This window comes from Gymnoscopelus braueri (genome assembly GCF_963280865.1).
Source record: "Gymnoscopelus braueri genome assembly, chromosome: 7".
NCBI classification, from domain to species: domain Eukaryota; kingdom Metazoa; phylum Chordata; class Actinopteri; order Myctophiformes; family Myctophidae; genus Gymnoscopelus; species Gymnoscopelus braueri.
The window spans coordinates 49,052,848-49,072,012 of record NC_137608.1 but is presented as its reverse complement, the minus strand read 5'-3'; the positions used below and the strand labels follow the sequence as shown (position 1 = coordinate 49,072,012).

The following is a 19,165-nucleotide window of genomic DNA, read 5'->3' as shown; positions in this document are numbered from 1 at the left end:
GCCTATATATGGACGTATCAGGTTGTCATAGTGATGTGGCCGTGGTCCGATCTTCCCAGTAGCCAATTTTAATATATAGGATAGAACCCGCACATCAAGCTATGGTTTAGACTTCTTTATTTCCACAAATTAGGCAATACGTTGGCTAATTCTCAAAATAAAGATCAAAACGGTAGTTTGGTGCTCTATCCTTCAGAGTTATGATTCATAAACATGATCATATAACTTTTAAGTCACGCCTACCAGCACTACTACAACAACAGCATTTCAGAGGCCACATCTAGCAAGCTTAGCCTAAGGCTAGTTCTCCAGGTGACCGACTGGATGAGCAGGACAACAATGGCCGTCATGTAACGATAACAAACAAACTTCTCCCATTACAACGTGACAATACAAAGGGGCTTATTTAGGCTTCATCAGTGCAGTGAAGGTTGGTTGTTGTGGACGGCGTGTCTCACCGGTGGATTTGTTGGAGGCCCGTCGTCTGATCTCTGTCACCATGAGCCGAGACACCTGGGTGGTGAACTGGAGCAGGTCTGAGAACTTCTCCGTCATACTGCTGGGAGGAGCGTTCCCAAACACCTGCAGCAGAACACATGAAAGGGTTAAAAGTTACTCACATTAACCCTCTATACTTTGTTGACTGGGGGGGGGAGGGGGTCTGTATTTGGTCCCTTCCCTTTCCCCCCCTCTACTCTAAAATCTCTTCGGCGAAAATAGCCGATCTGCAAGCTCACAATTGTGTGCTTGTTTCATGGCTGCCCCATGTGACCTAGTGTAAAAAAAGAATAATAATAATTTCTCTCATAGAACCCATAATTGTTGCTGGCAAGCTTAACAATTCACAATAATGCAAAAAAGATTAGGGCAGCACAATATGAATAATAAAACCACATTGAATTTATTTGGAAAAATACTGCAAGGCTACAGAATGCATAACTTTTCCAGGCAAATGGTCTGATGCGGTCGATTATTTCATGCACACGTGATCACATGATGTCTTAGATCTCTCCTGACTGGGCAAGCATGCGCTAATTAATAACCACCAGTCATTCTGTAGTCTGTCTGACCCTTTGAAAGAACAGGTCACAAAGCATTTCATCCAACACTGGTCATTTGGTCAATCATGTGTTCACACTGGGCCTGGGCAGCTCGGTTGGTGAAGCGCTAAGTTCTGGGTTCAACATCGGGCACAGCCACCTCAGCATACGAGTAGCATGGCTCGGGTAAAAAAAGATGTCAGTGGTGGAAGAAGTACTCAGATGTTTTACTTCAGTAAAAGTAGCAAGCAACTCTGCTACGAGTAAAAGGCCTGTGTGCACAAAATGTTACTTGAGTAAAAGTACTAAAGTATTGGCATCAAAATATACTTAAAGTACCAAAAGTAAAAGTACTAAAATGTTTGAAAACAGCAGATCTACAAGCTCACAACGCGTTGCGATGCGACGCGTTGTGAGCTTGTAGATCGTCTATTTTCAAATAGCCTATGTATAAAATAGGGTTAAAGTGGTTAATGTAATATAAATCATTATAATATAATGATTTATATTACACCAGCCACTGCTAAATAGACTGCTTTGTGTTTTTTTTTTAACCCAACTGAATGGAAGTGTTATATTTTTTATGTCTCCCATCTTCTTTTCCATCTCGTGGCACATTCCGTTTTGTACTTGTTTTAAAGTCTGAGCATGTTGTTTGCTTGTGTTTTGAGTGTGAACGCATTTTGTAAATGTACAGTGACAGTAAAAAAAAAGATATATTAGATGATATCTTACCCAGAAAATAATTTGCATTGTCGCACTTCAGCCTAAATAATGGTCCACAATGGTTGTACGAGTGCATCGCTTGCCAGAAAGATCTGATCAACAAGCTAACAATGTGACTTGACGCGTCGTTAGCTTGTTGGTCTGCTCTTTTTTAAGCTTTAGGCACAGTGTTTCCCAATCTGAAGTCCGGGGGGGGGGGGGGGGGCACCAAAGATCAAAGGGGTGGCGTCAAGCTGTGCCAACATTTTAAACATGTTGCATGAAATCATACGTTGCCTTCATCCACTGTCTGCCTACATGTCAACATTGCTCACAACGCAAAGCATTGTGAGCTTGTAGATCGGCCTGCTTTCGGTATTTGTTGTACGAAAAGTATATACTGTATAGGGCTATAAGGGGTTAACCTGTCTGGGGGGGGAAAAGGTGTGTGAATGCGTGCACACGTGTGTGTGTGTGTGTGTGTGTGTGTGTGTGTGTGTTTGTGTGTGTGTGGGGGTGTCTCAGCTTTTGTCAGATGTAAGAAGCTCCAAGGAAATGTTTTCCATTGTTTTGGAACCACTGGTGTAGGTTTATGTGTAGTTTGATGGGGGGGAGGGGGGGTGTCTGTAGAACCACTCACTCGGTTGAAGACGGGCAGCATCATGTAGAGCTTCTCCTCCTGCTCCTTCTGGGTCATGTGGCGGGGCGGATGGCACAGCTCGGAGAAGAGGCGGCGGAGGTGCATGAGGCCCAGCGCGTTGTCCTGCGGGCTGCACTCCTCCTGGCGCGGCCGCCCCATGATCCTCTTCACCATGTTCATCTTGAGCGGCTTGGTCAGGCCAAAGCCGGCCCTGCGGACGAAGAGGAGGAGGAAGAAGGAGGAGGAGGGAGACACAATATTTTTCTGTTAAATTTAGGTACTGCAAGCTTCCATTTTGGGGAATACTGTACCTATTTACATGCATATTATATGCGTATTTTGAAATGCTTCCCACTGGTCTATGGTATTAACATCATAGACCAGTGGAATTAAAGGAGTAGTTTTTGTTCCATTCCTAACTCCTAAGCCAATAATTTGATTACCGGCAGAAAGATGCTAATGTATCCCGTAGGAGATACAAAGGAGCCCAAATTATTGGTTTAGGAATGTTCAAAAACAAAAGAATCTCCATGAATTCAAGGCTTCATGGGGGGTGTAATTGATAGAAAATAAGATTTTTTCTATTTTTCTAAAGAACTATTCCTTTAACATCCGTTCATTCAGACATTGTACTAAATTTGGTGAGGGAGAAGTAACTGCAAGATGTTTTATCTCATCTCGTGAGGTTCAACTATAGTGTTTTTATTGTGCATCAGTTGTGCAGTATTTATTAGCCATGATGTCATTGTTGCCTTGCGATTGCTGCATCACGCTGCAAAACCAACAGCATAATGAACCTGAACACATACAAATAATGTTGAAAGACAGAAAATGAGCCACGTTTATAAATGTTAAATCTGGTTAAAAGGTGTCTCCCTGATCTCTTTTTTCTCCTAAGTTTCATCATTCATGCTATCAAGAAAGTGTGCACAAGGGGTTCAATCAGCACTCTGGCCAAAAGCATGATTTCCACAGCTTGGTTCCCCTGATTTCTGAATCCAAGTACTCCCCTTAACAGTTTGATTTGAACCAATTCAGACCCGAGGCCGATTCTACAAAATGTCTACTAAATCCTAGCAGTTTTTAAAAAAAACCTATGTTGCTATAATATCAGCGTTTCTTCCACCGTCAAGGGCCACCCAAAATGATATGTATTTGACCGCAGACCCCCCCATCTTAAAATATTTTGTTCCAGGGACCCCCAGAAGCAAAGATTTGAGTTACAAATGTTCGCTTTCAGCCTCAGGTCTTCATGGGTTAAAAAGTGAATACATGGCCTGTGCGCAAGAAAACGTCACTGTAAAATAGAATTAAAAGAGAATGATAGTAACATGTTCATACTAACAACAAAAACGAGTTAGGACGGGTGATCAGCAGAATCTGTAGCTTTTGGATGGTTCATAATTTTGTCCACGAAATGCTACTTTGTAGGAAAGTTTCTGGCTGTTGACAGCACAATGTCACATACTGTACCGTCTGGCATTATTGTGTTCACTGGCTTGTACTGTAACAGGCTAATGTTTCAAATTCCGTAGTCATTAATTTTCCCTGAATTTTTTTCACTTAAGACTGTCAGGAATCCACTGAAAAATTACTTTCATCCTGTCTGCCTCTGATCACAGATGTACAGTTACATATTAAGATGAAGCCTGCAAATCTCAGAGATAAAGTAATAGATTGAGATGTTCAATAGATGAGCCATCCCAGACTGAGTCAGACTTTACCCATAATTTAACCGATTCTGGTGGCTCACTGGTCATATAGGCCATATATTAAGCTCTCATCCATACTAAGATGTGTGTAAATAATTCATATCCGACTGGCCTGTGTGTCTTGACGCACCCGGGGCACACAATAACACAACAGTCCACGTGGATAACAAGCTCAAACAACCATGTACCATAACAACATCTAATGCTTGCACTGTGTGGAGAACTAGTTTCAACACTGAACATTAAAACGGCACAAAAATAAAAACACACAGTAGTTGCCGCAGGCTCGCAGCGGACATGATAACAATATGGACTATAATGTAGCACAATCACACAACATACAATTAATCCACTATGATGCATTATGACAGCATTTAGCCTACTCTCAATATGTAGCATCATCTCTAAATCTCACTGAATCCAATATGATGCAAGGAGATGCCAATATGTACTACAAAACACAATGAAACGTAGGAAGCTTGTAGATCTGTATGTTAATTTTAATACGTAGGAAGCTTGTAGATCTGTATGTTAATTTTAATCACCATTTTGATTGTCGACTATTTTTTATTATCGATTAGTTTGAATAACTGTTGGACCCCCATGTCAAGCTCACAGAGTCGAGCTGAAAAACATCTCCTTTGAGACAGAGTTGCGCACGCACACACACACACACACACACACAAAATGATTTGGTGTTCAGTTACTTCATTAATACATTCATTACCGTTTTTGTTAAGTTTAGTGCATTTCCTGCCAAGTACACTCTGGTTTCCCTAAACACTGGATTGTGTTCGCTGAGGCCATGGGCTACACGTTTATTCATGTGCAGAATGCTAATTGGTGCAAATGAGGCTCTAAATACGTTGACTGTAGTCTTTTTTAGAATCATAACAGTCCATTTCTGGGACAAACATACATGCGATATCATCATCCCAGTGTCCCAATTAGGATTAAAGCTCTTGAAAAGACAACAAAACGACGACAACAAACAATCACAAAAGCTCCCGTCTTAAATATCACTCAGCATTATTTAGGTCAGTCCCTGTGGCTTATGACGAAGAGACGAGAATCTCGTTGGAACAGTTGACCATAAAAAAAAAAGAGATGAAGGACAGTGGTGGTAACAAACAGAGAAAATGACGTAAGTTCCCAAGGCCCCCGGGCTGACGGAGCCCTTCAACACGCCAGGTGTTATAAAAAAAAGATTGTTTTAGTGAATAGTACTAACCCTTTAAGACCGGTGTCATTTTAAGATGTCATTGGCTATTCAAAAATAGCAGATATACAAGCTCATAGTGCCGCGCTATGAGCTTGTAGATCTGCATTTTTTTTTGAAAAATCGTGAAAATGTGTGCAAATCTTTAGTTTGAATATATATATATACTTTTTTAAAGCGAAAGTTTTTAACTCAAATCTTTGCTTCTGGGGATTTTACAAATCTTCTAAATCCTAACAGTTTTTTTTTCCTAAAGTTTTTTTTAATTTTTTCTTTTCAAACTTTTTCATGTCAAGGACCCCCAAAATAATGTGTTTGTCCGCGGACCCCCTCCCATCTAAAAATATTTTGTTCCAGGGACCCCCAGAAGCAAAGATTTGAGTTAAAAGTTTATATAAAAGTTTTGCACACATTTTCACGATTTTTCAAAAAAATAGCAGATCTACAAGCTCATAGCCCACGCTATGAGCTTTTAGATCTGCTATTTTTGAATAGCCAAATACATCTTAAAATGACACATGCGTTCCCTTCCCGGCCTTAAAGGGTTAAATAACCAGGGTCATATGTTCTCACTGTAGCACTGACAGTCCCAGGCCCTCGACTGTCTGGGATGTCCGCCTGCGAAGGGGACGTTCCGTGCCCCTTGGTCTTGGACCTTGGCCTTGGCCAGGTGGACGATCGTGTGGCCACGTTAGTTTGGCAAGCTGGTCTTGTACCAACTATTGCTACTTGTGGCGAAGGCCGCAAGGAGACTGTCGTCTTCACCGACCTTGATGAACCGCCTATGCAATGGAGTCGGTCACTTCAAATCATCGATGTAAGTGGGGCTTGGCAGGCAGACAGCGCAGCAGCATGCTATAGTGCAGCGAGCCTGAGCAGACTTGCCGAACATAACAATTAATGCCTGCCCCCCTATACAGACCACCTTCAGAAGCCGGCCTCTTCGATGTAGGACCGGAGACGAAGGGCGAAGGCAGGGCCACACGACACCGAGCTGGCCATCCGACGATACGACACGAAAAAGACGTTTCTTCTTAGTCTATTTCTTTATTAACCCTTTATGGCCTGAGGCTCCGATTCTACACAATGTCTGTCTAAATCATAACAGTTAAAAAAAAAAAAAAAAATGTCAGTGGCTCTGAAACTTTTTTCACGTCAAGGACCCCCCAAAATGTATAGAGTATTTGGCCAGCAGAGCACCATCTCAAAATATGTTGTTCCAGGGACCCCCCAGAAGCAAAGATTTGAGTTACAAATGTTCGCTTTAAAAAATATATATATATTCAAAGATTTGCACAAATGTTCTAGATTTTTCAAAAATAGCAGATCTACAAGCTCATAACTCGGTGCCGCGCTATGAGCTTGTATATCTGCTATTTTTGAATAGCCAAAGTGTAAAATAATGCTGTTGTTGTTAGGCAGGACTGACACTTTGCTTTGAATTTTCGTTGGAAGGAGAAAAGAGAAGTGACAGTCAGTGACCATCTAGGCCAGAATCCCCCTTGCTATTTTACCCTGAAGGAAGTGCACTCATCACAGGGGATTTCTGCCACTTCAGGGCCTCTCCTAGTGCTGCCATGCAGTATTTAACAGACTTAACATGTAGCCTACGGCCACTTCCACTCCATGTGTATTAGTGCTGCAACTATCGATTATTTTCTTAGGATTATTGTATTGATACTTTTAGCAATTAACCCATTAAGACCTGAAGCCGATTCTACAAATGTCTTCTAAAAGCCAACAGTATTCTGGGAAAAAAACGTATGTTTCTATATCAGTGGTGCACAAACTTTTTCATGTCAAGGACCCCCAAAATGATATATATTTGGCCGCGGACCCCCATCTCAAAATGTTTTGTTCCAGGGACCCCCAAAAGCAAAGAATAGAGTTAAAAATGTTCGCTTTAAAGTAACAATATATATTCAAAGATTTGCACATATTTTCAAAAATAGCAGATCTACAAGCTCGTAGCGCGGCACCACGTTCCAGGTCTTAATGGGTTAATCAACTAATCGAGAAGCGTATTTTTTTTTTGCAATTTCTTCTGCTATTTCTTTATTTTCTTTTCTTTTTTTCGGTTTCGCCTATTTTGGACATGCCCAAAATAGGGAACTGATTATTTTATAAAATTATCGATTCTCAATATTGTTTTAGAATTGATTAAATTGATTATTTGATGAATTGCTGCACCCCTAATGTGTATGGGAGGAGACGTGTCTATACCTTCCCCAAGAAAAAGCAGCATGGATGGGTTGGCACCGGCAGTGACAGAGACTATAAATAATGCACATGGAGGGAATTGGCAATGAAAAAAATGGAAAGAAAAAAGAAAACATGTTTAGCCCAAATTATGGCCTGGCACACTCCACTCGAAATGACTGATATTTTAAATGCACTTCAATATAGCCTATATTATAATAAACTATTTCCACTTGACTCCATACTTGGCCTGAATGGAAAAATCGCTCACAAAACGAGATTCACCAGCAACTGATATATTGTCATTTTGTGACTCCTTGTAAAAATAAAAAATAAAAATATGAAATAAAAATGTCATACACAGACAGAATGTAGCTATGACATATTTGGGGAGAGAGATGCCCAAAAATAGGGTACGCCAGGTTGCCAGTGGTTCATGTATGGTTGCAGACAAGAACACGAATCACAACAAACTAAAAAAAAATCATGTGAATGTTATGAAGTGTCAATTTGCCATCCCCTGGGACCCCGAATGACGTCCCTGCTTGTAGGGCCGCGACTTGTCACAGTCGAGGTGCCTCGCGAACACACCAAAACATGGTCCGTTTCACATACATGACTCGATACGTTTGAGACGCAGCTGCTGATTTGTTGAAAAGAAGTTAACAGTGTGTTAACAAAGAAGCCTCTGTTTGACACTTGATCACACCACCACCACCACTTGCAAACTTGCCAAAAGACCCTTTCCCCCCGCACTGCCACAAGCAGGTGAAGAGAGGAGAATTCAAAATGTCAAGGTATAGAGATTTAACCCATTAAGACCGGAAAGGTATCTGTGTCATTTTAGATTTCTTTTGGGCTATTCAAAAATAGCAGATATACAAGTCTCGGTGCCGCGCTATGAACTTGTAGATCTGCTATTTTTTGGAAAAGTCGTGAAAATGTGTGCAAATCTTTGAATGTATTTTTTAATTTGTAACTCAAATCTTTGCTTCTGGGGATTCTACAAATGTCTTCTAAATCCTAACAGTTTTTTTTTTAAACGTATGTTGCTATAGCATCAGTGGTTCTCAAACTTCTTCATGTCAAGGACCCCCAAAATTATATGCACTTGGCCACGGACCCCCATCTCAAAATATTTTGTTCCAGGGACCCCCAACAGAAGCAAAGTTTAGTTTTAGTTAAAACATTAAAAAAAATATATATACTGTATATGCTCAAAGATTTGCACCATTTTCTACGATTTTTCAAAAATAAGCCCAAATAAATCTATAAAATTACACAGATGCGTTCCCGGTCTTCATGGGTTAAGTGTTTACAGTGGTACAGTGTAGTAATCTGCAGTTTGGTCTCACACACCAAAAGGACCCGGTGAATTCCTCCTGCCGACAGAGTGGGATTTGTCCTCTGTCTGAACTCATCCTCCAAACAGGAAATCCTTTCACATTATGGATAAAAAAAAATTGCTACTGTATATCCCCCCCTTGTCTTACAAACGTGTGGGTCGGGCTTTTTCACACTGCAAATGACTGTTCCCCCAGACAGACCTGGAAATATGGTTTGAAGTTTTGTTAAACCCTGTGCAATGCATCCTTTGGCTGTTGTCAACAATGTCCAATTAACATAAAGTATTTGACTCCGTTTACAACATTTCCGCAACATAAGCGCTGTGAGCTTGTAGATTGTCTATTTTTGTCAAAAATGTTCTCCCCAGATTAGGGATGCTAGGGTTCAAGTGGTTAATAATATATAACCTAAACCCATTTCAACTGGATTCTAACTAAGAAAAACTATAAACAAAACTGCTGATGAGACTGCATCTTTCCCAGGAAGGCACATCTCCCATACTCAGCATATCAACATAAAAGCCTGTTGCAGCCCAGCCAACTATTTGTCTACCTCCTTTCTGAGATTTGTGAGGTGGAGAAAAACAGACTTAAGAGATGCCGTCACATAGCATTTTGTCAAGAAAGGTTTTAGGCCTAATGAGAAAATATGGTGATTTTCAGCACGTTTTTCTTCATCATCGCCGTCTTTCTACCTTGATGACAGCAGAAGTATACCCGTTTTCGTCTTGTTAGTGTGTGCTTACCTTTGTGCTCGATGGCTGTAGGAAATTATATTCCCCATGTCCAGACTTTAGTATCATGCCAGATTATAGATATTCAAGTCTGTCTGGGTTAGTCAGATCAAGTCTAAGGCTATTTTCTTAGCGATAACTCTATCTATTACTTTTTCGATTCATAGAATAATCTCGAAGTGCATTTTCTGTCCGGCGGAAAAGTCGACTTTGCGTTGGACCTCATCAGCCGAGAGAGAATGCATCTGTGAGAGTGACAGAATGAAAACAAACAGCTGTTACTGTCTTTACAGCTGTTTGTTTTGAATACCAAGGACCTCAATGGAAACAAGACCGCAAGGACTTTTTTGAACCGGACCTTTTAGACAAAGTATTTTAAATGTAACTGTGCCGTTATACTTTTTTTTTGCCTAATAAAATATTCAATCAATCAATAAACACTGCCCTGATGACATATCATGTGTGAACAATATGAGAACAATGACACTCATGATATCTGAGCAGGGTATATGCCACATAATCGCAATTTATTTTCAAGTATATATATATATTGAATGCGAGATTTGTAGATGTTTTAGTTGATTTTAGTGATTTAGAATGAATGCAGCCAGTTGCGGTGCGAGAAGAATGATCCTTTACAATGCATTTCCTAAGTGCACTGTGCAACTGTATTATCTAGGATATAAACAGTTTAATTTAGAAAGGCACCATGATACAGACAATGAAGCCAAACGACTTGTGAGTCACAGAAGCATGTGCGTATAATATATACCCTATAGTATATATACTTTAGTTGAGTTAGTGGAGTCCCCTTGGGCTCTGTATTAGGTCCTCTAGTACTTCCCTGTACACAAATCTCTTCTGCGAATAATAGCCGATCTACAAGCTCACAATGTGTCACGCTGCGACGCGTTGTGAGCTTGTGGATCGGTTATTTTCGCAGAATGTTCACGGGGACCCGTACCTCACTTTTATGTATATTTTATACATTAACTATTCAAAAATATCAGATATACAAGCTCACAGCGTGTCACTTCGTGCCACGCTGCGAGCTTGTATATCTACTATTTTTGAGTCAGTGTTTGGAAAATGTTGAATAATTTAGCATTTTTTTAACACAAATCTTATTTTATGGGGGGTATCAGGTCGATATGCAGACTAAAATACTCATACTGGGCATCAGTGAAGCCTGCCAAGATGCCAAGCATCCATAACATTGATTTGACCGTTGACATTTTGTTGACACTTTATCAAATAACAGTGACACCCTTTAATGATAATGTATTGAGAAGGTCTCAAACTACTCTAAAATGTCTCAGAAGGTCTCAAGCTACTCTAAAATATCTCAAACTTTTTCATGGACACTTAAAACACACCATTTTCACTACTTTTGCAATACAAGGTTTACGATATATGCGAAGTATTTATAGACAGCCAGACCATACATGTCTTGAATAGTTTTTATTAAAATGGGCTAATCTCTCAGACGCAGTCCTGTTGTGTTAAGAGATGGCCCAGACAGAGCTGCCACTGCAGTGACTGCACAGGATTATTATGGAAGCCCAGTTCTGTCACGGAATAAATACAATAAGACCTGAAATAAAGTTTTTTTTCCCCCTCACAATTCCGATATGTGTCAAGAGAGACTGATTAATAATCAAATATGGTGGAATTCAACAAATGAAAATGTTAACCGTGTTAAACCATATATATATATATATATATATATATATATATTAGGGGTGGGACGATATGGGTACCTCACGATACGATATGTATCACGATATTAGGCCCACGATAACAATATATATCACGATATCTGAAAATGCCGATATATTGCGATATCACGATATATTGCATGAACTTTCACCAACGATATATCACGATATCTGAAAATATCGATATATTGCGATATCACGATATATTGCATGAAAATTCACCAACGATATATCACGATAGTCCTTGTATTCAATTCATAAACACATAAAATAGCACCAAACAGTTCAAAATCATCATTACACAAATACAGAGTAGGAAAAACAACGTATCCCAAACTTAAAAAAAAAAAAAAAAAAAAAAAAAAGTTTTTATTTTATTTTATTTTTTTTAAATCGATATTTTTCGGGAGGATATCGATTATTTATCGCGGGAGAAAGTATCGCGATATATCGATATATCGTCCCACCCCTAATATATATATATATATATATATATATATATATATATATATATATATATATATATATATATATATATATATATATATATATATATATATATACATACACACACACACACACACACACACACACACACACACACACACACACACACACACACACACACACACACACACACACACACACACACACACACACACACACACACACACACACACACACACACACACACACACACACACACACACACACACACACACACACACACACACACACACACACACACACACAAACTTCGTTGGCCGGGGTCGCCCTCTACACCAAATATCTTCACCGAAAATAGCTTGTAGATCGACAATTTTTTGCAGAACTTCACCTCTCATGACATACCCAGAATATGTTCATTCGTGTGGGTAAGAGACACAGGCTCAAGGCCACATACGACATAAATCAGCATGTTAAAGAGACTGGCTCAAAGCCACAAACGCGATAAGTAACCAAATCGACCGTCGGTTTGTTCAATCAACCATTGGAGAATCAATTAAAGAGTTGTGCTTGTGTACTAGCGTAGCTAATTGCAGTAAGCGCAAGCACTCGCATCACCATGCCACTGGCTGTCACATAACATTAACGGGGAGAAACAAAAGCCGAGCTAAATCGATTGTTCCTAGTTTGACTATAGTGACAGTCACAAACGACCCACCATTACTCTTTCTGGAAGCGCGTAGGCCTTAACAAATGAGCTATTCTCAGCACACAGTTGCAGTCAAATAAGTTCTTTCCAAAGCTGACATCCTTCCTTTATTTTTTCGCCTCAACGTGAACATCTATGTTTGTGCTTCTCTCCCCAACTGAGTCATCCTGTTTCGTAATCCAAACGATGTTATATCGACCTCACATTCAATCTCTGCCACACGTTCATTCCTGGGTAATGGCCAGTGTTGCCATGACTGCTTATTATAAGCGACTATGGGCTTGTTTTTCTGTAAAGTCGCTTGTAAATATTGGTAGTTGTGGGTTGCGTTTATTTGGTCTCATTTCTAAAGTGTAGTTGCTTATTTGGGCTCATTTCCTAAATGTTGTTTATAAACCAGTGGTTCTCAAATATTTTCATGTCAAGGACCCCTAAATTAGTTGTGTGTTGTAAATGTTATAGTCCGCGAATCCCCATCTGAAAATATTGTGAGCCAGGAACCCCCGTAGCAGATTTGTGTTGTTAAAATGTTTCAAAAATATTTGAAATATTTCACTTTTTTAAAATAGCAGATCTACAAGCTCACAAGCGTTGCGGTGCGTTGTAAGCTTCTTGATCGGCTTTTTTCAAATAGCGGATGCGTATAGGACAGGTTTAAAGTGCTCATGCGTTAATCGCTTCTTTTGGGCTCGTTTTCATACACCTGGTTGCTTATTTGTCTCACATAATCTGGCAACACAGGCAATGGCCAGACAATTGGGGAAACAACAACGCCGAGACCAAACAAAGGAGGCACACGTGAGTCGCGGCGAATCTTCGAAGACGTCGGCCGCATGTCAGACACCATTATTTAGCCACGTGAGCAGCACAACAGCAGTGTGGTTTCTGAAGCGACCAACATGTAGGCTAGCCATGGCCTCAGCAGAAAACGCAGCCTACATCTGTTGGTGTGAAATGGAATCCCAATGACAGGCTGAACCACAGACGAGTCATCGCTGCGCTCGAAGAGCCAACTGAGGAGAAAAGCTCGGTGGGCAGCAGAAACTGGAGGCCAGAAGGCAGCAGGCGGCTGATTGAATTTAAAAATATCCATCTACCTCACTGCGCCAGGTTCCTGAGTCATTGTCAAAGCCCCTGTGATCTGACCTCCCAGGCAGACAATAGATAGATAAATACAATGGTTCTTCAGACACAAGAAGAGTGTAGATTAAATTCCCTGAAACAAAAAGCTGCATTCAAACTGTAAAAAAAACGGTTGCTCGCAATGTTACTTGCACTAATGTACATAGATCAGTGTAATGTTTGCATATTATGTGTATGCCTGTATGCACATTCGATAAATCATGATTCTAAATTATCCTTCTCCCTTTACTCTGCACATACCCCATTGCTACTAAAGAGATTTTACCATACCAGTCTTAAAGAGGTTTTATCATACCTGACATTCTTACCTTTTAACTATATTTTCTCATGTTTTGTTTTTATCTTTATTTCATTACATCTATCATTATTAATACTAGTAGTAGTAGTAGTAGTAGTAGTAATGGTATACAGTTATGTCCCACCAACATTTCGTTGTACTGTACATAATCAGAGTGAGTGACAAATAATCCCCTCTTTCTTGATTCTCTTCATTCTTCCCTTAAACATGGCTGTTCTAGAAAAACACACCCATAACCATATATGTATAACTTTAGCTACCCCGACCCCAGAAAACCTCTCTTCGGGTTCAGCTAGCCTCCCTATAATTTGGAGGATCAGGCGTTCACAGCACACAGCACAGCCCAATGTTAAGATCAAAACGGGTGTTTCTCTCCAAATGTAAGCAGCATTGTAGCGGGTCCTATCATGTAATGGTGCTGAAGCAGGCAAGATAACAGAGCGTGAGAGAGCCACAGCGCACGCAGCGGGGCAGGGCCCACAAACTGGGCCAAACACATGTCAGACGACTCGGCACAAGGAAGCACTTGGGAAATCAACAAAAAAGGTGGAGGCACCGATGCACAGACAAGACAAATTGCAACACACACTGACTACACTTTAGCTACTTGCTAAGCAGCAAGCATCACAAAGCCACACATAGGGCTCATGACATTTTAGTTGACGATGTATTGTTATACAAGTAATATTAATAATCTAATTGTGTTTTTTTGAATTGAACAATGTACATTGATTGGTGGTAAATATTAAATACATGTTTGGCTTTTAGGCTTTGTAAACAAACACAGCCTGGAAAAAAATGGCAAATAATGTAAATATACAAAGAAGAAAGTACGGACAATGGCCAGTACGAATAATCAAAATAAACACGGAAAAAAAGCTCACAATGTGTGTGTGTGTGTGTGTGTGTGTGTGTGTGTGTGTGTGTGTGTAACCATGTATGTACAGCATATGTTTATTAATTAATGTATGCATTTATTTATTGACCAGAACCAATGTTATTGGCCAAGATTGTTTGTACTAAGTTTTCTCAGCATGAAAGTAAGTCACACTGACATCAGACTGTGTGAAATAAGCATGAAAATATCATCTGGATTTGTTGTAACAGCAATTAGCTGAGCTCATTAGCTGATCATATACGAACCATATAACGCAAGGAAGATTTATAGGACTGATACTGTAGGGAAGTCTCATTTAATTACAGAAGCACAAAACAATGACTTGTCAGTGCAAGAATTTCATGTAAGAAAAAATAAATAACTCGTCAAAAGGTGTCACTGGAATGTCAAACTAAGCTTTCCGTTTTCTGGCCCTCCAGTGTTTTTCAAAGCTTTCTCTTCAATGAGCATCTTACAAAACCTTAACTCTTAGAAGATGAAAGCAGCGAGTGCCCTGGAAAAGGCCAACTTGTTCCTCTGGATAGTTACTGTGATGTAATCATAGAAATAACTCTCTGACAGACAGGGGAACACCGGAGGGGAACAAACAAATATTTTACAGAAACAGAAACTCTCAAACCATACACATTTGGGTATAATATACCAAGTTTGCATTCAAGTAAGCTGATTTTGGATAAGAAAACAAGTCATAGGCTAAGCCATTTAAACCCTATATCCTTCCTATATGTGAAGTCATACTGTAATTGCTTTTTGACTTGACTTTTGCTGCCCGATTTTAATTTCCAATATCTCTCTTTTCTTTACTTTAAGTAAAAGGTCCTGTGTTGGACCGGACCTTTTGTCATGTTGTGAATGCCTATTTTGGAGAAGGAAATAAGAAGCAGACATTTTATTTGTCCTCTGCCTTATTTTCAAGTCTGTTCCAACAGTTACGTTAGCGTATAATACTTAAGAGTCAGGCCTACAACAGCCTATATTTTTCTAACCATTTATTGCAGGCTACTGTACTTCAGCCAGACCATAATGTGATTAATTCTTTCAGCTTCTTGAAAAAAGTGGTCAAGACATGTCCCAGTCATTTCAATACAACAAGCAGCCATATGGCACATTCCAGAAACACAAACACAAATTATGAATTAAACACGATGAGCTGGCTCATGTTTAGATAGAAACAATGAAACAGGTGAAACACCAACAGAAAAAAAACTAACGGTGCGTTTTAACAGCGGGCGATCAGGATAGTATTTTCCGGAAGTGCATTATATGTCTATGAGAGCCGGCGACTACTGGCGATAGGGCGAAGTGGGCGGGGGGGCGATGAAAGATGGATTTTCTTTATCTTTTGGACGATGTCGCCCGGGGATCGCCCGAGAGTCGCCGCTGTTAAAACGTACTGTAAGTGATGGGTCAGCCACTTGCATCAACCCAGAACACCAGAACACCAGAGCACCCAGGATTTAATAGCAAGTGGACCCAGTAACTGCTTCTAGGATGGAAACCATTAGGGCACGGTCACACATTTATACTAGCCAACGCAGCTGAAACTTCAGACACGTCCATTTTGTTCTTGCGGGTTGTAGGCAGCTCCGGCATCGAGTACCGGTTTTCTGGTGTGTAGTTTGTTTGACTTATGTTGGACTGGTGGTGATATGAAAGTGTGAATTTGAATGGCTTGTATTGGAGTAATAAAGTATATTGAATGAAACATGGGTACATTACCTAAAGCATGCCAACTAGCAACTTCCAAGAGAAAGGCACTTAGCATATCTCTATCTATGCACACAATGTTTGTTTAAGACATGGACAATCTCTGGTAATGGTGAAAACAAAGTCAAAATCATCATTATTATTCGCTTTGTATTGGCCAATGTCTACTTAATAGAAAAGATTACAGACACTGCTTTCTAATCATCCACAACATGAACATACATGTATATATATATTTTTTTATTTTTATTTTCATGTTTTTATTTTTTTTGTGTACATAGTGGTATTTTTTCTCTGTATTTTTATGTTGATTTTTGAACTATTTGGTTGCTACTATATATGTCTATGAAATTAATTCAAGGACCCCAGCGGAAACAAGTCCGCAAGGACTTTTTGGGTCGGACCTTTTAGACAAAAGTATGCAAATTTGGCCGATATGCCCCCTATTCCCGCATATCTGAGTAAATACCTCCAAAAGGTTAGCGACACCCACAGTCACAATACCAGAGGGAGCGTTAACAATTTGGTACCACCCACCCATAAAACAAACATGGGCAAATTCTCCTTCTACAGCACTGCCACCCAGGATTGGAATAGTCTAACTCCATCCCTCAAAAAATGCAGTTCGCTGGGCTCATTTAAAAGAGCCTTAAAAAAAAATCACCTTTCAGGAGGCCAAAAGAGGAGGTAGTACCATTTTCCCGTTAGACAGCAGACCCTCCCCCCCCTGTTCTTGTACATATTTTTTTCCCCTTTTTTTTTTTTTTTTGTACATAGTGTTATTTATTTGTTTTGCTGTTTTTTTTGTAATGATATTTGAACTGTGGTGCCACTAAATATGTCTATGAATTGAATACCAAGGCCCTCATTGGAAACAAGTCCGCAAGGACTTTTATGAACGGACCTGTTAGACAAAGTATTTTAAATGTAACTGTGCTGTTTTACATTTTTTGCCTAATAAAAATATTCAATCAATCAATTATAAATGTCTGTGTTGTTTTACATTCTTTTGCCTAATAAAAATTTCAATCAATCAATCAAATACCTGGAGAAAAATATGCCGTTCCTTACAGAAATTGTTAACAGAACATCAGCTTCCTCATGATGACATATAATTACTAATAAGTGCCTGGTGGTCTCCTTTGCTAATTAAGCTTGAATTTTGTGATTTTGTTTTGAAAGGCAAGTCATTTACAACTGATCTAAGAACAAGATATGTATCCGTCTTAAAATTAACCACACTGCTGGTGTCCCTATTTCGGGCAAATTTCCAAAGTTATTCATCTTTTTCAAAAACAGTGAAAATAGCAGATCTACAAGCTCACGTGTCCAGCTTGTAGATCACCTATTTGCACACGCTACATACATACTACAAACTTGACCAGCATTTCAGAGATGTCAACTTAACCCATTGAGACCTGAAGCCGATTCTACATGTCTCCTAAATCTCAACAGTATTCTGAAAAAACGTATGTTTCTTTATCAGTGGTGCTCAATCTTTTTCATGTCAAGGACCCCCAAAATTATATGTATTTGGCCGCGGACCCCATCAAAATAATTTGTTCCAGGGACCCCCAGAAGCAACGATTTGAGTTAAAAATGTTCGCTTAAAAAATATATATATTCAAAGATTTGCACACATTTTCACGAATTTTCAAAAATAGCAGATCTACAAGCTCGTAGCGCGGCACTCGGTGCCGCGCTACGAGCTTGTAGATCTGCTATTTTTGAATAGCCAAAAGTGTAAAATAATGCTTTTTAGCTCAAATCAAAAAATGACACAGTTCCAGGTCTTAATGGGTTAATGGCAGATGATGTTGATGATAGCCGACAAGTTGCCCTACAATCCCCTTCATTATGTGGCAAACTGCATTACCACCATTATCCTGGGCGTACTGAGCCAAACAGGCTGGAACCTCCATCATGTAACTGCTAAGCTAAGCTAACACTACGTCTTGAGACCGAGTCGTGTTCCTAAACCAACACCCCAACCATCGTTAAATCAAACAAGCAAAAGGAGATTACACACCGTCTGTCTATCTAAATAACAGTGCTCACATTAAATCACCTCTCTCGTACACTTGTTGCACACAAATCGCCAATTAAATGTGTGATTGTATCATTGTAACACTTGACATCATCCACGAGCAAATGTGGTTTAACATCAACAGGCTGAAAGCGGCCTTAGCTAGAGTACCTCACGGAGCAATAAACAAGTCCTCATCACCGCGGATACAAGCTCATCACACATGCAGGGCCTCCCATGTTTTTTTTTTTCTCCCTACCTACTGTTCTCCCTGTGCCCAGCCAGCATCTCAAAAGACGTCACCACCGCCCGGGAGAGAACGGCGACGATAATGTTCCACAAGTTATCCCAAAGAACCGAACCGAACCCTCTCCCCTTTCCCTCGAGACGAGGACGATCGCGTTTCAATCCGGGAGGAGGAGGAGGAGGAGGGTGACTGACAACAACAGTTTTAGCATTCTATCCCCCCTCATGAAAACAGTCGTGGAAGAGAGAGAGAGAGAGAGAGAGAGAGAGAGAGGGAGGCTGGCTCGGCACAGAGCCACAAGCTCCGCTCCTCTTTTTCTCTGCTGGCAGTGCCAGGGGCGCTGTGTGCCAGCCCAAGCCCTAACTCTGTGTGTGTGT

At 40.1% G+C, this 19,165-nt stretch overlaps 1 protein-coding gene across 6 annotated transcripts in view; it reads right to left on the bottom strand.

Annotated features, from left to right (window-relative positions):
• The window catches only part of wdfy3 (WD repeat and FYVE domain containing 3), a 195,431-nt gene extending 176,519 nt beyond the window's left edge, over positions 1-18,912 (bottom strand). For all 6 annotated transcript variants that reach the window (XM_080434107.1, XM_080434102.1, XM_080434104.1 and 3 more), the window contains exons 1-3: positions 18,801-18,912; positions 2,386-2,596; positions 459-582 (exon numbers count right to left, since the gene is read on the bottom strand). In XM_080434107.1, coding sequence (XP_080290233.1) covers positions 459-582; positions 2,386-2,596; positions 18,801-18,829 — 364 coding nt within the window. In that variant the 5' untranslated portion in view covers positions 18,830-18,912. The remainder of the gene's footprint in view (positions 1-458; positions 583-2,385; positions 2,597-18,800) is intronic.
• Positions 18,913-19,165: the final 253 nt, after the last annotated feature.